General features: G+C 42.4%; 1 protein-coding gene across 4 annotated transcripts in view; it reads left to right on the plus strand.

Moving 5' to 3' along the window:
* RELCH (RAB11 binding and LisH domain, coiled-coil and HEAT repeat containing) overlaps nt 1-21,952 on the plus strand; it is a 91,064-nt gene that overhangs the window by 37,162 nt on the left and 31,950 nt on the right. For 3 of the 4 annotated variants that reach the window (XM_054984704.1, XM_054984705.1, XM_054984706.1), the window contains 8 exons: nt 3,786-3,898; nt 6,813-6,903; nt 7,460-7,531; nt 8,089-8,229; nt 10,033-10,197; nt 11,142-11,289; nt 17,241-17,397; nt 17,847-17,970. In XM_054984704.1, the coding sequence (XP_054840679.1) occupies nt 3,786-3,898; nt 6,813-6,903; nt 7,460-7,531; nt 8,089-8,229; nt 10,033-10,197; nt 11,142-11,289; nt 17,241-17,397; nt 17,847-17,970 (1,011 nt within the window). Of the gene's footprint in view, nt 1-3,785; nt 3,903-6,812; nt 6,904-7,459; nt 7,532-8,088; nt 8,230-10,032; nt 10,198-11,141; nt 11,290-17,240; nt 17,398-17,846; nt 17,971-21,952 lie in introns of those variants that run through there. The other variant, XM_054984707.1, reaches the window with a different exon arrangement.

A 21,952-nucleotide genomic window follows, 5' to 3' on the forward strand; every position in this document is an offset into this window, starting at 1 on the left:
ATATAATAATATAATATACTATAAATAATAATAATATAAGGCTTAGAATCACAATTCTAACTTGTCAGCCACATACCTAAGACTAATTTTGTAGATCCAGAGGAGTTAGCCGTGTTAGTCTGTAGTAGCAAAATCGAAAAGAGTCCAGTAGCACCTTTAAGACTAACCAATTTTATTGTAGCATAAGCTTTCAAGAATCACGTTCTCTTTGTCAGATGCTTGGAGGGCAGAAGGAAACTGGTCAAATATAGAGGAGGGGAGGGGGAGGAGGAGAGGGGGGATGTAAACAACTCCTTTGATATGGAGATGCAGACAGCTCCTTTTGGTGTGGGGATCAGTTTGTTTGTGTAAAGGTTCAAAGGAGTTGGCCGTGTTAGTCTGTAGTAGCAAAATCAAAAAGAGTTCAGCAGCAGCACCTAGACTATCCAATTCCACTGCAACACAAGCCTTCGATAACCACAGTCCTCCCCGCCAGATGCATCTGACAAAGAGAACTGTGGTCCTCAAAAGCCCACGCCAGGTGCCACTGGACTCCCCCCGATGCATACTAATTTTGTATGCATCCTTTCATGAGCCCCATGGTGCAGAGTGGTAAGTTGCAGTACTGCAGTCCAAGCTCTGCTAATGACCTGAGTTCGATCCTGGCAGAAGCTGGGTTCAGGTAACCAACTCAAGGTTGACTCTGCCTTCCATCCTTCCGAGGTCAGTAAAATGAATACCCAGTTTCCTGGAGGTAAAGTGTAGATGACTGAGGAAGGCAATGGCAAAAGTCTGCTAAGAAAACGTCCTGATGCAACGTCCCCCCATGGATCAGTAATGACTCGATGCTTGCACAGGGGACTACCTACCTACCTACCTACCTACCTACCTCTCATGACAGACCCATCAAAAATCCCACAGCTCTTTGGATCCCACCTCTCCTTTCCTCATACTCTTTGTTCATATTTGAAATTCACTCTGAAATTAGCAGTCTTGTCTTGTCCCTAACATGGAACTAATGAAACAGTAATAATTCACTAAAAGTGTGTATATTTTTTTACAAAATAGTACAAAACCATTGTTTAGGTCATGCTTTCCTATTCTTCATCTCATACTATCTTCTATGTATTGCTTTTCGCTCTTTCAGCTATATTCTCACAATTTACTTATTAAAATAATTATCTGATTTCTGAGTGAAACTATGGGGAATGGAAGGTGTTTTGTTTTTTTTTAAATTACTATGACCCTGCCCTCTTTTTGCCTCTTCACCATCTGGATTTTATATTCATTCCTTTTGTTAGCAGTTGATCTATTCTATGTTTACTGGATTTTGGAGCATAAAGATGATGCTCCATAATATAATGTGACCAAAAGTTTTTGTGTTGCTGGGACTATGGAATCATATTGTAAAAATGATCCAGTTATTCAGGCTTGAAGCCACAGGTTGAACTGTTCAGGTAGAGCAGCCTTCGCTCTTAAAGTTGAACAGTTGAGCCAGTCCTCAAGAAAATCCCAGTAAAAGTTGGGATTTTAACTCAAAGGTGTGGAAAAGGGTAAAATATGAGACCGGGAGGTCACTGGCAAAATTAGCTTTTCATGCCATATTGAACATGGCGGGGATCATTTAAGGTAGGTAGGGTGGGAGAAGATGTATGGTTGCCTTAGAGCCATACTAAAAATAATCCCAGGCAGAGGCAGAATTGCAGTGTTTCTTTTCTACAATAAAAACTCTTACAATAGTTTTCAGCTAATCAGGCTGCCTTCCAGAATTCAAATGTTGTCCTTTGCAGGCTCCTTGTGGGTCTGTGAATGGTGAAAAAGAATGAACCAGGCATATTTGTCCAGCAGGATCTCTCATCAAAGGCAACGATGGGCAAACTATCAGCTTGTTAGAAGCCTGCAAGACTCCTGCGAGCGTGGTTTTTCCATAGCCCTGGTGAGGATAAAAACCCTTTGTAGCAAGCCGATGTACCAGAGTGTGACTGTCTCAGTTAACTACCAACTACTGCATATACTACTATTGCCTACCTATATATACTGCAAAGCTCTACTCTGTTTACACATGTGAACAGCTGTGAAGCTTTCACAAAGGTTTTGGCGTGGTCTTTCTGATATCTTCATTCTCAAGAAAGAATAAATATAAATGTTCGTCTATTAATACATGGACTTCTGGAAAGCTGCTAGATCAGCTGTAGAGATCTTAATAAGAGCGAACAAAGGAAGGAATTTGAATTGATAATTTTCTTTCCCTAATAAGAGAACTCGTGTCTCCTACTGATTTCTCAAGGAGACACCACAAGTTCTTAATCTGATAAGGAAATGCAGACTCATTGTGAAGTGGTGTATATTCTCCATGTTTGATGTAAATCTGCTTCCCCCCCTCAAAACTATGCAAGCATTGTTCTTCATTTTTGTTTTCTCTTGATACTCTGCCGAGAGAGAAAATTAAAGTGAATTGTTGTTAATTAGAAGACCTTCACGGAACATCTTATTCTCTTGTCACCTTTCCATAAAACCTTCTGCTTGGTTTTTTTGTGTTTGTTCTATGCTGGGTTTAAAGGTAAATTAAAAGGGTCTTGGACAACATTATTTCCTGTAGGAATCAGTACCATCTGACTTAGAGGCTGTGGCTAGAAAGACAAGTTTTTGCTCACAGTGCATTGTCAGCCTAGTACAATTCGAGTATAATTTACACTAATGTAGTTCCGTCGACTGCAGTTGAATTGTCTTTCCAGATTGTGAATGTTAGGTGTTCTGCAGAAAAATATCACAAGAAACCAGGGAAATCTGTACTTCTCTGAATTTCATCCATTTATTTGTAGAGCATAATGTATATAGTACCAATGTGTGACTCTACAGACATTCCTGGATTAAGTAGGTTTGAATCAGACTGATCCTCTGTAAACAAGTATAATTGTATTAAGGACAGATCTGCGTGTTACTACAAATTTCTTTGTATGACGTCTAAAATCTTCCATACAATCAGTGTGTGCTCTGAACCATCATTTAGACATCTTGAACAAATTCTGGTTTGTGGTTTCTTTCTTGCCTATATACCAAACTGTTTCAGTACTAGTTTAAAATCCCAGTCTCTAAGCAAGAAAGAAACTGCAGTTTGAAGCTCCTCATTTCAGTCATCACAACAAACTACAGTTAGATTGAAGCGTTTTTTAAATCTGGAACTCTTTGGTCTCAGCTGTGCATGCAAGAAAAGGAGGGTAAGGAAGACAGTATCTAAAACAAACTGGGCTTATTATCATCAAGAATTAAGTGGAGTTTGACATGAACTTTAAGCACTTTCCTAATAACAGCAGCAACAACAACTATGAGCACTGAGTTGGAGACTGGGACCTCATTCTTTCACTCTAAGGGCCATGATGGACTTGCTGTGATGGATGAACATTGTTTATACTGTGCCTGTGTAAGCGCACCAGAATAACTTGATATGAGGTTATTGTCTAGCAGTTGTTGCTTCGTTACAGTATCACATTAGCTTAGCTTCCGTTTTTTCTGATGCCTTAAAAAAACCAATTTCTTTTCTTCACCTTCCAGAAACAAAATAGTAGATAATGAAAATAAAATCTTCTAACACTGTCTTTCAGTTGCAGTTAAAGCCTGTAAATGGGCCCCTTGTCACTATCATTTTTTAGACCAGCTTATAAGAAATCTGTACACAAATGTGTGTGCGTTTGATACAAGGTGACTAGACTTCATTTTGCTTCTCTTTAAGGTCTTAAGTGTTTCTCAAGGAATCATGTAGTCGTTTGATACCTCTTCACCTTTTCTTCCCACTCACCCTCTTTTAGGAACTGATTCCACTCATATTGTGTACAGCTTGCCTCCATCCTGAACCCAAAGAGAGAGATCAGCTCCTACATATCCTGTTCAACTTGATCAAAAGGCCAGATGATGAGCAAAGGTAGGTATGTCCATCTGTCTGACATCTTCTGTTTGTGGGGGAAACTGGTCTGTAATAGATAGTACGTTGCTGTATCTGTTCATATTGGCAAAACAGCCCTTCACCAAAAAGTTGCTTTGATGTCAAAGCAACTTTTTGTTGAAGGACTCTTTTGCCATTGAATAGATATGGCTCAACTTTTTCTGCTTACAGGTTTGAGAAGTTATTTGCGCATTGAATTCTAAGACATAACATTGCATACACCAAACCATGGGTATTGTAGCCCTTCATCCCGTAGATGTTCTTGACATACGAGTGTGTTGGGAAATTCAGCAACCTACTGCAATGTCTAGAGGTCAGGAGAGCCTTTGAGTTTTACATCCTTGCTCCATCCTCTACCCCAGTGGTCCTCAGCCTTTCCAGATACATAACTCACTCAGCTGTAAGCATGTGAAACATTATCATTATGACTCTCCCTCCTCTTCTTCCCTCTTTTTAGTCCTTTAACAGCAGAAATGACACCAGAGGCATTTTTAAAATTCAAAAATAACTATTTCATTTATTTTAGAGGGGAAAGGTCAGGTGAAATTAGGGGTTGAAAATTTCTGAGGTAATTCAGCATAGATATCTCTGTGGTAAAATCAGTACATGCACAGACTTTAGTTCTTGTTCTCTTCACAGATACTTAAATGCTGATGTTTAGGGGCTTTTGTTCCCGTGTTTTCCCCTAACCATCTTTTATTATTCTCTTTCTCTTTTGGGTTTAAGAATGCCAGTACCCACTTTCTAGCACCACAAAACTCTTCTCTTCAAACACCAATGCTTTCCTTCAGTTTTTTTAAACTGAATCTTAAACTGAATCCGGAAGGCAGTTTCCAACCACACTCAATCAGAGATCTCTCCACTCCCCAGAGCTACCTCCCTGTTTAACTGGGTAGAGAAAGTCTCCTCTCTTTAGAAGATCTATCCATTTTTTTGGCCAGAATGGGAGTCTGCACCTACTTCCCAAACTTCCTTGCCTTCTTTCTCCCAGTTCTCCTGTTGATGTTAAACTGCTTTCACTTAGGACTCCATCTCCCCACTGCTCACACTGGATTCCTCTCAGCTGGGGCTGAAAACAGACTTTCCTCTTTACAACTCATGCTACCCAATCAGATTCCTTGGAGTAGCCAAGCTCTCTGTCTGTGAGGAGTTAACCCTTAACACTTCTGCTGTTTGTACAGCACTTTTAAAAAGTGCAGTCCATCCCAGTCACATTATAGGAAGAGTTGAAGCCAGTGTTATATGACCTCCCTGGAGACTCTGGCAAGAAATCTATGTCAGGAAACACAATTCAAGTACCAGGATATGCACTGTGATGAAGAAAAAGCCAGCCAGGCTCAGAGCTTCAGAAGAATCATCTTCATCACTAAGTGGGCTTTTTTCCTATCTTATTTCTTCTGTCTGGACTTGTGTAAAGAAAGGCACCCTTGCTTTCTCAGCATGCACATTAGCAGCAGGATCATTTCAAAAGGCAGTACTATAAAGGCCTGTAACCAACGAAGAGTCCCCCATTGAACACAACTGCTCTGCCCCATGCAAATTCCTGTGTCTGTTCTCTTTTCAGTGTTAACTGTGGTGTCATATCTGTACATACGTGAGCTCTATGGTATATCTTAAACTAGTGCTTAAAACAAGGGCAGGTTGTTTGTAGTATATAAATTGAGACTTAAATGAACAGCTAACCATGCTTTATTTTTTCCTGATGCAGTGGTGTGTTGTGGCTAATGGAAGTTTGTACGGAGTAGAGGAAGTACCCACAGGCCACTCCTAATCTTTAGCTATCAGATGAATAATGTCTCAGAATCCTAATTGCGGTGTACTCATGTTTGGAGCCAAGGTTCAGAAATAAGGAAAACCTCAGACGTCTTGTGTCTCACACTTGCAGCTGTGCTTCATGGACTAACCATTCTTTGTTCATGATTGCAAAAAGGAAATTCTCTGAATGGTTTTCCTGGCTTTGTAGTACAGATTTAGACCAAATCTGAGCATTCTTCAAGCAGAATTTTTAAAGTGAGATATTAGAAATACTAAATTAAGGAACTGGTATCCTTAAGAGGTTTAGAAGAATTTTCCTCCCCCCCCCCCCACCCTCATTACACAATGCTAGGTACTAGTGAGGAAGTTCTCTGTTTTAAAATTCAGTACAGGTGTATAGCTGATTAGCAATATCCAATGGAAAGAGGTAAAACCTCTTTCAACCTTAACATTTCCTTTTGTAAGAAAATCTGCAACATTGGACACGCTAGCAGAAATATTTTGTGCTCCTGACTTGAGCAAAGGATCACTGTAGACCGCTGCCCGGGTAACACCACAAAAAAAATGCGCTCACATGCACACTCTCCCTTCCCTCCGACAGAGTTAATTAGGGGTTATAATTAGGGGCCTCTCGCCTTGGAATCCAATTGGTAGAATGCTGCTAGGAAAACAAGATGTTGCTGGCCCGTTGCCTGCCTGCCTGTTGCTGCCATTATATAGTAAGAGCTGAAGCAAAACACATGAGCTTTTCTCTGGGAAGGAACTGTTATAATTTGGTTTCCTGGATTTGGTTCACCATTCCAGAAACTGCTTCAATGAAACAAAACAGTGATTTCCAGGTGTATTTCCAGCTCATTTCTTTTGTTTTGCTCACCCCTATTTTTTTCTCCCCACAGTAATTATCTTCAAATGGAAAAAAATGTCTTGTGTAAATCAGGCATTCATCAGGCATTAATCAGATGGTAAACATTAACAGCAACTGTCTGGCAATTATCTGAGTGGTCCTTTCAGGCTGTTCTGTCTTCTTTTAGCTATCTTAAGCAGGCCTCTGGAGAGGCAGCATGCCAGTCCTCTAAATAATTAAATGTGGGGTGGTTTGTGCAGGCTTTGTAATAGGCTGAAGATTCTTATTTTACAGGCAAATGATTCTGACCGGGTGTGTAGCGTTTGCACGACATGTTGGACCAACACGTGTAGAAGCAGAACTTTTACCACAATGTTGGGAGCAGGTAATGTTTTTATTCAGTTTTCCAACTTTCAAATAGTCCAGCAGCACTGTTTTCAGTGCATTTCCACTATGTGCCTGACTCTGTTCCAAATAAATAGCATATTAAGATCAACTGTAACATGACAGAAGCTGTGCAGGGCAATCCATGAGTTCTTGGATTTTTGCTTGTACACCAGGGAGGGTTTGAATTCACAAGTGTCAATACAGATGAAGCACAAGTAGCAGCTTAAGTCAAAGTACTTGGCAGACCCAGGAAATTCTTCCAGTACTGTCAAAATAGGTTATGGCCTTGTGGTTCCTTCCGTTCATAAAACAGTGATGGTTCTTGGTCAGCTCCTGTAAGGACACTGGTAATCCTTGGTTAGTGCTTAAAGTAGGCTGAATTCTGCCATCAAATGGAAGCTTGTGGCAGCAGAGTGAAAAGGAATGCTTAGTAGGATTATTTTTCCAGTTCAGCAATGCTGTATGTGTGATTGTTGAAACATAGAAATACATTGGAGAATAAGAAAATAATGAAAGGAGTAAATTCTTAATTGTGACAATTTTCCTTCTTACAGATCAGCCATAAATATCCAGAGAGACGACTCTTAGTGGCAGAGTCCTGTGGATCATTGGCACCTTACCTTCCTGTAAGTGTTGTGTTTGGCCGTTAATATTTCTCTCTGTTTTAAGTGTAAGATATTCTATCAAGCTTCAGGTGTCTAAAATTTCCAAAGATCCACTTACATTCACAGGAGGGGCTTCTGCTAGTCCAGAAGAGTTTGAAATTTTGTTTCTTTGTTCTAGACTGACAGAATGATATGCTATGTTGCAAATTGCTTTTGAAAGTTCCCTTAGTTTTCACATGTCATTTTGGGAGACTGTTGTTTTAGAACTGAGTTCATGAAACTACTTTGTAGATAATTACCAGGACTATATATTGGATATATCTGTTGGTGGTAATCACACATAGAAGTGACAAAGATGGACTCGATGGCAAAATCCAACACCTTTTTAGTACATCCTAATTCATGCACTTGAAGATATTAAAACTGTAGGCTTAAACAGTATTATTATTGATGAATAAACATCATTAGCACTCTTTATTTTTTATATGCTGTTGGTATTACTGTGTATACTGTCGATTGACTTTTGTCTCCATGTTCTGTGTAAATACAACAAATCTCTACTTCTGTGTCGCCTTCAGAAAGAGATTCGTAGTTCACTGGTACTGTCTATGCTACAGCAAATGCTGATGGAAGATAAGGCAGATCTTGTACGAGAAGCTGTGATCAAAAGCCTTGGTATCATCATGGGCTACATTGATGATCCAGACAAATACCAACAGGTATTGCATCTGGTTGTAGTTACTTGTATATGACAGTTCTGTTAGACAAATCAAGACATTAGAAGGTTTGCACCAAGAAAGGACCAAGCCTCAAGGAGGGAATATTCTGAAACACACTAACTCTTTGTTTGTTCTGAGCTGGTAGCCAGTAACATGCTTATTTTTATCTCATATGTTTTAGGATGCTGTTCCAAATATTAAGTGCATTGTGCACTTTTTTTGTAATTCATCATATCTGTATGGCAGAGAAGTATATAGACTGCTCAAAGGGAGTGCTTGGTATATCATTTCTGGACTTAAGGATTGTATTTTACTATATCTAGGGCCCATCTGTGGCCCAAACTTGATGCATCCTCTGTTGATTGCAGACTTTTGTATTTAAGTCAGTATTCATCATGTTTTGCCAAGTTTAACACATTTGAAATGAACCTTCTGTCATTTCATTACTCTGAAGGCTTAAAGCAGGTTTAGTTCAATATCTAAACCATAAAATTTCCTTGATTCCTCTTTTTCTTCATCCAGGTGAGTTTACTCCCTAGCATTGAGAAATATTTCAGTTTTTTTAGATGTAAGTATTTGATTTTTAGTTGTCTGGGCTTTTTCCAGCCCTATATCTTTTTCCATTGGAAAACTACTCCCCAGTTGATATTCCCCTTTATCACATAAAGGCCATAGCAAATTCTTACTCATCCTTATGCCCTCCAATCATCCCCTGTCCGAATTATCTATCTTGAGTCTCGGTGAGAATGGCATACTATAAATAGCATAAATAAATTATCCAATAATCTAAAATGCCCTTCCCTACCCCAACATCCTCTTCCAAGGCAAACTGAAGAAGAGCTATTAGACCCTTTGTAATGCTTCTCAAACCCATGCAGTTGTAGGAATAAACAAGCTTTCCAGCTGTTAAGTGTCCAAAGGTAACTATTAGGGGTGTGCAACAAAAAAAAAATTCAGGTTTCCCGCTTCAGAATCTCTAAAATGGGAAGACGAGTCAGAAATAAGCGATTTCCAAAATGGCAAGCTGCTTCAAAAATCACTTATTAACCCGCTTCAGTGTGCTCCCTAAAGATTCAGAGCATACTGACAAACTTCCTGCCCCGCCACTTATTTCACCCGCTGGGAGGGGATAGGGTCCCTCCTCCCTCTCTCATTGAGTGAAATAAGCTGGGCGGCACAGAAAGGGGTGCTTTAAACCCCGAGCCTTGCTTCAGCTGGCAGGCGAGGAAGTCCGGGCTTGAGCTGGGAGGGGAGAATCCCTCCCCTCTCAGCTGAACTTTAAAGCTTCATTTAAGGGCTTCCTCAGCTTCAGCTGGGAGGGGGAATTCCCCTTCCCAGGCCCGTTTCAGGGCTTCCCCAGCTTTCAGATGGGAGGGGGAAATCCCCCACCGCCCAGCAGAAGTTTAAAGCTGCTTTCAGGGGTTTAAATTCAGACCTCGAGAATGGCTCCAGCTGACTGGTGGAGGAAGGAGCTCCCCACTGGTCAGCTGAAGCCAGCAGCAGGGTTTGAAAGCAACCCTGAAGCTTTCCAAAGTGACCAGAATCGCTTCGAGAAGCTTTGATTCGGGATTTTTGAATTAGCCCCAGCATGCTGGCCCCAATTCGGAAATGCTGAATCTTTACTAATTGGGTCCGATTTGGGTATTTATCCCAAATCGGAAACTTGAATCACACACTCCCTAGTAACTATTTGGAAACGTCCATCCTGCAAATATATAATATTTTTGCTTATTTTGGAGAATACCTAGTCTACTTAAGCAAAGTAAATGAATGTTGCTAAATGAGGCCTTTCTGCATTACCAGGGTTTTGAACTACTACTTTCAGCTTTGGGTGATCCTTCGGAACGAGTAGTTAGCGCAACTCATCAGGTGTTCTTGCCTGCCTATGCTGCCTGGACAACAGAACTGGGAAATTTGCAGTCCCATCTTATACCTACATTGCTTAGTAAAATTGAAAAACTTCTCAGGGTAAGTGTTGTCTCAGTCTTTCAGATTTTTAACTGTTCATCTGAGAAAGTTATGTTGTAATTCATATAAAACTTCTACATTTTTGTGTTTTCTGCTTACGGTTGTTAGAGATTCTAACGTTCATCACCATCTTTTTAGTATATTAACTATTTTTTCCCACCACAGGAGAAGAATCTATACCTTTTAAGAATTTATTTCTGGGCTCTATATAGAAAAGGGCAGAACAAAATGTAGTGTGGAAGATCTTCTGGGACCAAAGCTCCATAAATGTGTAGACATGTAGCAATTGTTATTTATGTATACTGACCATTCAGCATTGCAGATGGCATGGTTTGAAACCACAGAGAAGTTAAAGCCATTCTAAGATTGGGGAAGGCGATGGTCAGGCAAGAAGCATTTTTGAACAATTTTTTGAACAACTTGGACCAGGAATAAAATTTGGAACAGAGAATGTTGGTGATCTGTATTCCTCAGTAACCATTTATTGTGGAGATCAGGAGCCAATCCTGGTTTTCACAGGAAGGGGGTAGATACTGTAATAGAAAAAGTAATAACAATGAATGTCATCCAGACAAGAGTTCAGCACTTTGAAGACCCACAGAAAAAGATAAGTTTCATGCTTACATTTTTTGGTTCAAGAGTCAATGAGACTTAAAAGTGCTTAACTTCATCTGGATTGTGCCCAGTGTTTTATAACATTTAATCTTTCATAGAAAAGTGCTGTTAGAAATGGCTGAAAAGCTGATTAATGATTTTCTGATCAGTGGTTGGGTTAATGTAGAGGATAGTTTCATTCAAAATCCCAGTAATAAAACCTGTTTTGTTTGTTAGTTTCTCTCTCTGCATTATCTTCTTTCCAGCCTTTCTCTATTAAATTCTGAGAGATGAAGAAAATCTGGTGATGGCCAAAAAGAAAACCTGACCTTGACCCGCTTGTTTTTCAGGAAGGAGAGCACGGGCTGGATGAGCACAAGCTCCATATGTATCTTTCTGCTTTGCAGTCTTTGATTCCCTCACTGTTTGCACTGGTGCTACAGAATGCACCTTTCACCAGCAAAGCAAAGCTTCAGGGTGAAATCCCACAGATAGAAGGTACGCAGTACTTTTTCTCTGTCAATATTTGTTTAGAAATTGGGTACTATAATTATAAATGTAAAATTACCTGAATACAGGCAGTGCTGTAAATAGGGTAGAGGTGTCTAGTTTTCTTAATGCTAATCCATTTTTAAGAATGCCCATTTTTTCAGTGTGACCAGTGAAAATCTATATTGATGATGAACAAGATTTTGCCTCGCATTTCTGCCCTCACAAGGCCACCAAGGAAGGTAGCACAGTAAAACACATAAATTAAAATCTCATCTTAAAAGCCATTAAAACCAACACATAAATGCATCATTAAAACAATTTTAAACCAGAATTTAAAATAAATACAAAAGATAAAAACAACAGAGCAGGAGACAATTCCCTTCTTCCATTCATCCAGCCGGGAAAAGAAGTGGAGTAGGTAGAAATGCCCGCCCCCTTCAACCTACTGGAATAAGGCACTGAGGAGGACGCAGTGCCCACCCCATCTTCACCTTGTCCGAATCAGGAGCCAAGCAGGCAGCAATCTCCGCCCTCTTTCAACCTGCCGGAATCAGGAGCAGAGAAGGTGGCAATGCCCGCACCCCCTTTACCCAGTTGGGATCAAGAGTGGAACACGTTGCAAAGTCCACCACCTGCCTTTGCCTTTCGGGATCTTGTGAGGAGCAGGAGGTAGTGCTCACTCCTCCCTTCACCCAGCAGGGAATAGATGGCAATGCCCATCCCCCTTCACCCAGCTGTAATCAGGCACAGAGCAGAAGGCAATGCCCATTTTCCCTTCACCCGTCTGGGATCAGGAGTGGAGCAGGTGGCAATGCCTGCCCCCCTTTACCCAGCCTGCATCAGATGTGCAGCAGCTAGCAAAGCCCACCACCCCTTCATGTTGCTGAGATCAGGTGTGGAGCAGGTGGCAATGCCCACCCCCTTCCTTCACCAGCCGGGATCAGTGATGGAGGAGGAGAGAATGTCTACCTGCCCACTCTCCCCTTTCTAGAGCCCGTTGTATTTTTCCCCACAACGGGATTTGTTTCTAGTGCTACAATAAAGTTGGTTAGTCTTAAAGGTACTACTGGACTCTACTATTTTGCAACTGCAGACTAACATGGCTAACTCCTCTAGATCTGCTTAAGATTGCACTGTAAATCTTGAAGACAAGATAAGTATGAATCAGAATTAAGCCACAGTACAGGGACTTGCGCCAATTTAGTTTTACTATAAATCTTTGACAAAATATTAAATCCTCTTGTCTGGTACTATTTTTTTTTAAATAGAAATTTTATTGAATAGGTTAACATATTACGTAATACACAATACATACTCATTTACCCTTATAATTACAGTATATGCCCCCCTATCCCTTCCCCCTCCCCCTTTTCCCTTTTTGACTTCCAACAGCACTAAAACCCCTTAATTTCTTTATCGTTATCTCTAATTACTATGTAGTCCCTATTATCTAAGGTAAAGTTCATGTTCATTCTCATGGCTCATATTACTTAATAACTATCTAAAGTCCACAGTTGTCCTCTCACATCCCATTTATTTTCCACATAGTCCTTAAGCTTCTTCCAGTCAGTTAAAAATTCATTCAGATTCTGCTCTTTCAATTTCCTTGTCAATTTGTCCATTTCCACCATATGCAACAGCTTTTGGATCCATTCCTCAACTTCTGGTATGTCTTCTTGTTTCCAGTATTGTGCATACAAAATTCTTGCTGCAACAGTCATATAATATAACAGAGTTCTGTCCCTCGTGTTAACTTCTTGCATATTCAATCCTAACAACAGCATTTCCGGGCTCTTTAACAAATTACATTTCATAATTAACAGCATTTCTCCATAAATCTTAGACCAAAACATTTTGGCCTTTTCACAGGTCCGCCACATATGGTAAAAGGAGCCCTCATGTTTTTTACATTTCCAACATTTATTTGACATTGCACTGTTTGCATTTGCTAATTTTTTTGGTGTTAAATACCATCTATAAATCATATCCATTCTCTTTCAAATTGTTACATGTGGATATCTTCAAAGTATTCTTCCATAAAAATTCCCAGCTTTCCATTGTCACTTCTTTGTTAAAATTTATTGCCCATTTCACCATCTGTATTTTAACGGCCTCATCCTGTGTATACCATGTCAGCAAAATTGTATATATTTTAGAAATCATTTTCACTTCTTCACCAAACAAAATCTCTTCTAGTTCTGTATTTTTTATTCTAAAACCTACATTTCTTTTGTCAGTTTCAAATATATCCTTAATTTCCCTATATTGTAACCAACCATACTCAAATGGTAACTCATCTTTACCTTTTATCTTGAGGGTGTCTTTCTCGCCACTCAATAATTCCTTATAGGTTAACCAGTCTTCCCCTCTCTTGTCTAGTACTATTGATTATGTTAAATTTTTCGATAGGCTTCTCTGTTACAGTTTTTCTATGTACTTTTATTAGGTGGAAGCAGGGCTTTTTTTCAACCGGAACGCCCTTCAGGCACCTCTTGCAAACACCCACATGACTGGAGGCCCCGCCCCCCACCCTTGTGCCCTGCTCCCCTTTCTTCCCTTCTAAGACGGCTCTTCCTTACCCTTGCGCTCCCAGCCATTCAGCCGCCAGCACCAAAAGACCTATGGACCTGCCTCCCCGGGTGGAGCTTCCACCTTGGGTGTAGCCCAGGCTCGGCCTGCAGGCCCGCCTCTCAGATGTTTAGTGGGTCTCAGGGAGGATGGGGCTACTCCGGGGCCCATCTGCTTCCCCGGCCTGCTTCCTTCTAGACTGGCATGGCTGGTAAGTGACTCCTGGGTCCTGGGATTAGGTGGGCTGTTTCCAGGAAGTGGTTGGTATGGGATGGTGTCCCCAGCATCTGCCTGAAGTCTGGAGCCCTGGCCACTTCCTTCAGGGTGGAGGAGAGTGCTGGTGTCTGCTGCCGCCCTCTCAGCTGTTTGTTGGGCTTGGGGGGGGGCTACTCCCAGGCTGCTTGGCTGCCTCCTGCAGGGTCTGGGAGAGCGTGGGGGGCTGCTGTCCCCTCTCAGCTGTTTGGCAGGCTCAGTGTGGGGGTCTACTCCCAGGCTGCTTGGCTGCCTCTTGCAAGGTCAGGGAGACAGCGGGTGTCTGCTGCCGCCCTCTCAGCTATTTGTCGGGCAGGGGGGCTACTCCCAGGCTGCGTAGGGTGCTTGGCTGCCTCCTGCAGAGTTGGGGAGAGCCCGGGTGTCTGCTGCTGCACCACCAGCCTCTCAGCTGTTTGGAGGGGCTCCACCGGAGTCTGACCCAGTGATGTAGTATGGTGATGGACTACTGAGGGCACAGAATTAGAAGAAAATGACGTCTGGAGGGAAGCTGTGGTGGCACAGGGAATCTTTTGGTACTAAAAGCAATGCTAGGCTCCTTCTGCCGTCCTCCGTGAGATGAGAAAACAGCCCCCGTTTGCACTTGCTGAAGACACCACTGTGCCCTGGGACTGGAGGAGGGCTGAGCAGTCCCCGAGGGCAGTTTCCCCACCAAGCTGAGCAGCCCCCCACCCCACCCGTCAGCAAAGCAGAGCAGGGAGGTTTGTACTGCCCCTGGACTCAGCCCAGGAAGGGCTTTCCCCTCCAGCGTGCCCTGTCCTGAGGGGCGGCTGCAGTGGGCCGCTAGCCTGCCCCAATCTCATCCCTTCTCCTCACCACCCAAGGATGGCTAGATGGAGGCACAGCTCCAGCACGCGTTTCCAAGCAGGGACAGCTGAGCGAGCCAGTTTCCCTATCCCCACCTCGCACTTTGCATTTTACCTTCCAGTGCAGTTTTGCATTTTACCTTCCTCAAGAAAATTAAGCAGACTAGGTTTTTGCGATTCTATGCTGTGTGATTTCAGCAGTCAGACCTTGGACAACAGCGGCATGCAAACTGAGAAAGTGGCTTTATCAGTTGTCAGATTTTTTTTTCCTGTGGTGGCTGCAAGGGAGAGGGCGTGGTGCAAGCAAACTTTCTTGTAGCTGTTTCTCCTTGCGGCTGCAAGCCATGAGGTGGGGAGTGTCTTTGTTTCTGGCGAGAAGGAGCTGCAAGTGCCAAAGAGCCTGGGCGCCATAAAGGAGAGCTTCCCTGCTGGGCACTGGAAGACAGACCCAGCTTTTGAGGCTCTTCCTTTTTCAAATGTAAAGTCGGCAAAGCACGATCTGTCAGCAGTTCTGCAGGAGAAGGTTCAGTTGCCGGTACTGGTACTTAAAAACGTGTTGCTTTTGACACTTTTCTGGGAGGAAAATCTGCTTAGCAAAAGAGTCTTGTGCTACTAAGTTTGAGTGCATTGAGTTAACCAAGTAATCTTTGGAGCATTGAATTAACCCAGTAATCGGGGGGGGGGGCATGTTTTGATTGTTAAACATTTCTTTCGATTTTTACTCCCCCAAAATGATTTTCCCCCTCCCGATAACCGATTTTAGTTTTAAAGCTGTTAGAAACTACTCTTGGTTTAGGTTAGGTGAAGACCAGGGATCATCTTAAAAATTAACAGTATGGAATGATTTTGTAATTGCTCGAGGAAGTTCTCAGAATTCTTAGATACAGTGGTTCAGTGTTGCTGGCATAATAAAGTCAAAAGAGTTTTATTGTCTATAGCCATAGGCCATCACAATTCACCAAACATTGACTAATAAACAATTAAGTCCCTTATCACAGTTTATATAAGTTACTAAAATTAATTAAAGCAATACAGTATGCCAAACTATCCCAGGGATCACGAAGCAGCCTCATTCAGTACCACCTTAGATCCTATCTTTTTGGCTGCGAGTGCCAACTGAGAGACTCTATAGGACACGTGATTATCAGTGTCAGATAACAAAAACACAATCTTCTCGATTTCAGAGTATGTGTTTGTCACTGATAAGATTCTAGCCAAAAATTTAGCTCTGGGTACACTATATAATGGACAATAAAGTAGGTAGTGGGAAAGGTTCTCCACTGTAGGCAATCCACAAATGCAGGTGCGATGTTCCATGAGGGTGTGAGAATAACGCCCTGCCAAAAGAGCTGTCTGCATCATCTGGAAGCGCAGAGCAGTGAAAGACACTCTGAGGTTGTAAGGAGAAATACTGGCTAGGTGGGGAGAGCATAATAAATAAGAACAATTATAAACAAACTTTTCTTTTAGGGAGTCCTATAATGCCAACTTTTGTCTCCAAGGTTCCCCTTGTGGTTTTGAATTGATCTTCATTAAAGCTGTTGAAGCATAAGAACAGTCTATAATTCAGTTTATTTTAAAACATCTCTTTAGAGAAAGTACAATAACTTAGAAGTGCTCAGAGGCTGTTGATAGGCACCCAGCATACTTACACTAGACAGCTGGCTAACCATTATTGACTTTCATATAGACTGTAGAATGGACAGGTCCATTTAAAAAGACAAACAGCGCAATCCTAAGAAAACTACAAATGAACTCTTTTAATATCCAGAGGAGCTGGCCATGTTATTCTGTAGTTGCAAAATAGTAAAAAGTCCTGTAGCACCTTTAAGAATAACCAACTTTATTGAGGCATAAGTTTTTGAGAACCACATACATAAGTGGGTGTCATCAACATATTGATGGCACCCAATACCAATGCCTCAGACAGTCTAATTCAAAAGTCTTTCAGTCAAATGGATCTGGTTTTTGAAAAGGCATACTCAAAACTTGCAAGTTGCTGCTCACAAAGTAGATTTCTAGCTCACAACACTGCACCGCTTAGAGAGAATATTGCCAGGTTAAGGGGCCTGTGTGATGATATAACTTCCTGTAAGTGACATCATCACGTGTTCCCAGGAGCGCGCGCGCACATGTGGTTACAGAGGTTCCATCTCCTGCCAGGAGAGTTCCACCACCTATTTTCCCAGAAAAAAAGCCCTGGGTGAAAGCCTCTATAGTTATCTGTTTAGATTATTTTCTTAAAAGTAAATGGGTTACTGAAAAATTGGTATCTTTAACTTTGGATCATGGTTTCTTGTTGTCTTCTTCCAGTGACAAGATTCCCAAGGCCTGTATCACCTCTGCAGGATGTGGCCACTATAATTGGAAGCCGTGAACAACTGGCAGTTCTGTTGCAGCTTTATGATTACCAGCTAGAGCATGAGGGTACTACAGGCTGGGATACCTTACTATGGGTTGTTAATCAATTGTGAGTTCTTCTTGTTTGCTCAACTTAATTCCTCTAAATAATTACAAAGCATAGGAGGCTTTTTCTCACTCTAACATCTTCCTATGCAAAAGCAGTAACACTTTGGTGCTTTTTTTTTTGCAATCAAAACTGACTGCATAAATTACTTCACAGAGAAGCTTTTGATGTGATTGAGAATTGCTCAGTAGTGTTATCTCCTGAAAATACTGAATGTAATCTTTAACTATGAATAGTACTTCTCAGGCTCCCATAACTGGAGCTTCTGTAATTTGTCATCTCCAAAAGCATGAAGAGCAATGTTTTTACATTGATGTTATTAAATTTATCATGCCTGAAGACCCAAAATAATGGGTTATTCATGCAGGGCAGGCCTATATTTGGATACAGTATTGAAAAACCTACCCAAGTAGTGATTATTTTTTTAATCCGATGCAACTTGGCTTTTTTAGGTTGCCACAACTTATAGAAATAGTTGGCAAAATTAATGTGGCCTCAACAGCCTGTGTACATGAATTCTCAAGGTTTTTCTGGCGGCTTTGCAGAACATTTGGAAAAATCTTCACAAATACTAAGGTAAATGCATCCATGTCTGGACCAAATTAGGAAATGGAGGAATGCTTTACATTGAGCTCTATTGAGATAGGATAACTGGAATGCTAGGATTTTAAAAAATGCTCTAACATAGGATTGTAATTGGAAAAGAATCTTTGCTGTAGCAGGATTATGTAGAGATGGGGCGAATCTTATCCTGTGGGCTGAGGACATCTTAGTGATAGCCATGAATGTCCCCTGATCATTTTTTAAACTTTTTCTTTATTTATATAACTATTTGGAAAAGTCTGTAGCATTCATTTGACAATTTATTTAAATTTATATCCTTCCCACTCTTGCACACTTATGGCAAACTAGAAACAAAGCCCGTTGTGGGAAAAAATACAACAGGCTCTAGAAAGGGGAGAGTGGGCAGGAAGGCATTCCCTCCTACTTCAATACTGATCCTGGCCGGTGAAGGAGTGGGGTGGGCATTGCCACCTGCTCCACACCTGATCTCAGCAACATGAAGGGGTGGTGGGCTTTGCTACCTGCTGCACATCTGATATGGGCTGGATAAAGGGGGGCAGGCATTGCCACCTGCTCCACTCCTGATCCCAGCCGAGTGAAGGGAAAATGGGCATTGCTTTCTGCTCTGCGCCTGATTACAGCTAGGTGAAGGGGGGCAGGCATTTCTGCCTGCTCGAAGCCTGATCCCAGCTAGGTGAAGAGTGGGTGAGCATTACCACCTGTTCCTTGCTGGGTGAAGGAAGGAGCAAGCACTGCCTTCTGATCCTCGCCTGATCCCAACAGGTTGAAGGCGGGCAGTGGGCTTTTCGATGTGCTCTGTTCCTGATCCCTACTGGGTGAAGGGGGTGCAGGCATTGCCACCTTTTCTGCTCCTGATTCCAGCAAGTTGAAGAGGGGCAGACATTGCTGCCTGCTTGGCTCCTGATTCCGACAGGGTGAAGATGGGGTGGGCATTGCTCAGTGCCTTATTCCAGTAGATTGAAGGGGGGTGCATTTCCACCTGCTCCACTTTTTGTCCCAGCTGGCTGAATGGAAGAAGGGCACTGCCTCCTGCTCTGTGCCTGATCCCACCCAGTTGAAGGCACTGGGTGGGCATTGGCACTTGCTTCACTCCTGATTCCAGCTGGGTGAAGGGGCGGCGTTGCCATCTGCTCTGCTCTTGATCCCAGCTGGGTGAAGGGGGGGTGGGCATTGCCACTTGCTCCACTCCTAATGCTACTTGTGATAAGGAGGGGGTGGGCATTTCCACCTGCTTCGCTCCTAATACCAGCTGGGTTAAGGCAGGGGCGAGCATTTCTACCTGCTCCACTCCCAATACCAGCTGGGTTAAGGAGGGGGGCAGGCATTGCCACCTGCTCCGCTCCTAATACCAGCTGGGTTAAGGTGGGGGTGGGCATTTCCACCTGCTATGCTCCTATTACCAGCTGTGTTAAGGCGGGAGGTGGGCATTGCCACCTGCTCCATTCCTAACACTGGCTGGGTTAAGCTGGAGAGTGGGCATATTTACGTGCTCTGCTCCTGATCCCAGATGCATGAAGGGGGGGCATTGCCACATTCTCTGCTCCTAGTATCAGCTGGGTTAAGGTGAGGGGCTGGCACTGCCACCTGCTCCACTCCTAATAACAGCTGGGTTAAGGCAGAGAGTGGGCATTGCCACCTTCTCCACTCCTGATCCCAGCTGACCGAAGGGGGGCAGGTATTACCACCTGCTCTGCTCCTAATATCAGCTCGGTTAGGCTGGGGGGGGCGGGCATTGCCACCTGCTCCACGCCTAATATCAGCTGCCTGAAGGGGACGGTTATTGCCACCTGCTCCAGTACTAATACCAGCTGGATTAAGATGGTGGTGGACATTACCACCTGTTCCACTCCTAATGCCAGCTGGCTGAAGGAGGGGGGCTGGCATTGCCACCTGCTCTGCTCCTAATATCAGCTGTATTAAGGTGGGGGTGGGCATTGCCACCCGCTCCACTCCTGTTCCCTGCCTGGGCTTCCCACCATGGCATGTTTTCTGGAGCAATATGGTGAGTTACTTGGGCTTTCCTCTGCGGCAGCGCCCTCTAGTGGTGCACCAGGGTATAAAGTGAGTCATCTGAAACACGCTTACGCAATTATATAATAAGATAATCCAAATTGACCTGACATTGAAATGGATGACACCATTGTTTCAAGCAGCAAATATGGACAAATTTTGTCCCAATATGCCATTCCTAGCCTGTCCATGTCATCAATGGGGTAATTGCTTTCTTCTGTCATCATTAAGACTGGCATAGCAGTCAATTTACTGATCAAGTATCTGTCAGCTGACCAGTGAATTGCCTGTCATTTGACTGTGGTCAAATATTCCATAAATCCATTGTGCAGGGTAACAGTTTAAGATTTTGCTTTGCTATAATTTGTTAGCAATGAAAAGAGTGAATGATGCTTTGACCCCTAGTTCTTAAATAGTCAGGAATAGATTTTGCAGCATAGAAATATTTGCCTGCTGGCCACCAGCTATAGCAGTAAGCATCTTTTTTAAAAAAAATTAGTTTTCTCTCTACTTAGCACAGCAGCCATTTTTTAAAAAAAATGTTGCTATTAGTTGATTTCACTTCTGTTTTACTTTATTTTTTTATTTAATATTTTAGACTGACCCTAGTAGTCTAGGATAAAATCCAGAGAGAGCTGTTCAATAAATCATTCACTTCCTTAACATTCATTTACTTTAATTCATTAGACAATTTTAAAAGTGAATGTCAGTGTATCAACAAGTAATTAATGTTTTAAAATATGTGGCAATATTAGATTAGTGGCAATATTAGTCAATTGACCAATTCTCTCCTTTACCACTTAAATAGCCAACCCTAGCCACTGTGTTTTTATTGGCAGACTTTAAGGGTTTTGCAAGTATATACCATGACATCTGCCACACCTGGTCATGGCAGAGGATAGAAAGCCTAAAATATGGTAGTGGCCAGTCCTGCTGGAATTGCTTATTCTTCCTGGATTGCACCCTCTTGGAAAAAATTGGTCCATTGAGAACAGCAAACCAGTTTAAGGAACCTGCTCCCAACCACTTTCCTTTTTACTATGGTAGGGGTGGTTGCTAACAAGATTAGATGGGGACTGGCTGAGATCCAGCCCTGTATAGAGTGTTGTGTGTGTATAAAACTATAATCTAAAAATTGGAGCTGTACAGATATATGGGAAACTGACCCTCTTCCACATATACATTCTTTTTGCAGCTTAATTCATACCACCGTCATTACAACTTAACCTTGAAAATAACTGTTTTCTAGTGCTTCTAAAGTATACACGTGGTCCATTGGTAAATTTCCAAGGAAAGGGATTCCTAGGACTCAGCAGCACGTTTGTTTACTTCATTTATACTCTGCCTTTCTCTCTGATCCCCAAAACAGCTTACTTTATTCTCCCTTTCTCCATTTTACCCTTATAGCAACCCTGTGAGGTAGATGAGGCTGAGTGTGTGTGACTGGTCCAAAGTTACCCAACAAGTGGGAATTTGAACCTCGTTCTCCCAGATCCTAATCCTGCACTCTAACCATTACACCACACTGGCTGTCATAAAGATGCTGCTGTTTTTTGCTCTTGCTGCCTGAGTATAGCACTTAGGTGGTGGTGGTGATGATACGCTTGTCTCAGCTTATCTCATTTTAGTTATAGCACATACAGTATCAGAGCCTTGTGGTGCAGAGTGGTAAGCTGCAGTTCTGCAGCCCAAGCTCTGCTCATGACCTGAGTTCAATCCTGGTGGAAGCTGGGTTCAGGTAGCCGGCTCAACGTTGACTCAGCCTTCCATCCTTCCGAGGTCAGTAAAATGAGTACCCAGTTTCCTGGGGGTGAAGTGTAGATGACTGGAGAAGGCGATGGCAAACCACCCCGTAACAAAACTCTGCCAAGAAAACTTCATGATGTGATTTCCCCCCATGGGTCAGCAATGACTCGGTGCTTGCACAGGGGACTACCTTTACCTTTTTACCTACATCCAGTAT

The sequence above is a fragment of the Eublepharis macularius genome, chromosome 7, assembly GCF_028583425.1.
Source record: "Eublepharis macularius isolate TG4126 chromosome 7, MPM_Emac_v1.0, whole genome shotgun sequence".
In the NCBI taxonomy this organism is placed as follows: Eukaryota; Metazoa; Chordata; class Lepidosauria; order Squamata; family Eublepharidae; genus Eublepharis; species Eublepharis macularius.